General features: G+C 63.5%; 1 protein-coding gene across 1 annotated transcript in view; it reads left to right on the top strand.

The window, feature by feature from the left end:
- H696_04818 (hypothetical protein) overlaps positions 1 to 799 on the top strand; it is a 4,940-nt gene that overhangs the window by 1,480 nt on the left and 2,661 nt on the right. Inside the window, exon 5 of the mRNA XM_009498682.1 lies at positions 58 to 548. Coding sequence (XP_009496957.1) covers positions 58 to 548 — 491 coding nt within the window. The remainder of the gene's footprint in view (positions 1 to 57; positions 549 to 799) is intronic.

Raw genomic sequence — 799 nt, 5'->3', positions numbered from 1 at the left:
CCGCTGGATTCCCTTCTCCGCGTGGCTCCCCCCTTCCCCTCGCGGTCGGACGTGCAGCCAACGCCCCGAACACCCTGCGCAAGCTGCGCGAGGGGCTGGCCCAGAAGCAGAGCGAGATCCTGCACCTGCGCCACGAACTGGCGGCGGCCAAGCTCCGCGAGCAAAACCTCGAAGAGGAGAACCTGCGCATGCTGTCCCGGCCGCCGCACTCCGGCATCCCCTCGCCGGTCTTCAGCCCCGGGGACATCGAGGATTTGGAGCGCCTCGTGCGCGAGGCACAGACCCTCTTCTCGGAAGAGCGCCAGGCTCGCACGTCGGTCGAGAACAAGCTGACCGTCACCGAGTCCGAGGTGGCCACCTTGCAGCGGCGCATTGGCAGCCTGGAGACGCAGCTGGCTTCGGCCACATCCGAGGCGGCACTGGCCCGGTCGCGACTGGAATCGGCCGAGAGCCGGGCCGTGTCGGCCGAGAACAAGGCCCGCGCGGTCCTGGCCGACCTGGAGACGCGCCTGGCATCCACCATCAACCCGAGCCCGACGCAGGCCAAGGTATGCTTCCCGGCCCGTGTCCCCAGAGGGGGCTCCCCGCTCCTGCCTTCTTTCTTCCTCTCTCTCTCTCTCTCTCTCTCCATCTCTCCATCTCTCCATCTCTCCATCTCTCCATCTCTTCATCTCTCCATCTCTCTTTCTCTTTCTCTTTCTCTTTCTCTTTCTCTTTCTCTTTCTCTTTCTCTTTCTCTCTCTCTTTCTTTCTCTCTCTCTCTCTCTCTCTCTCTCTCTCTCTCTCTCCTCCAGCTCTC

The sequence above is a fragment of the Fonticula alba genome, assembly GCF_000388065.1.
Source record: "Fonticula alba strain ATCC 38817 unplaced genomic scaffold supercont2.8, whole genome shotgun sequence".
Lineage (NCBI taxonomy): Eukaryota > Rotosphaerida > Fonticulaceae > Fonticula > Fonticula alba.
This window is presented reverse-complemented; position numbering and strand designations above follow the sequence as displayed.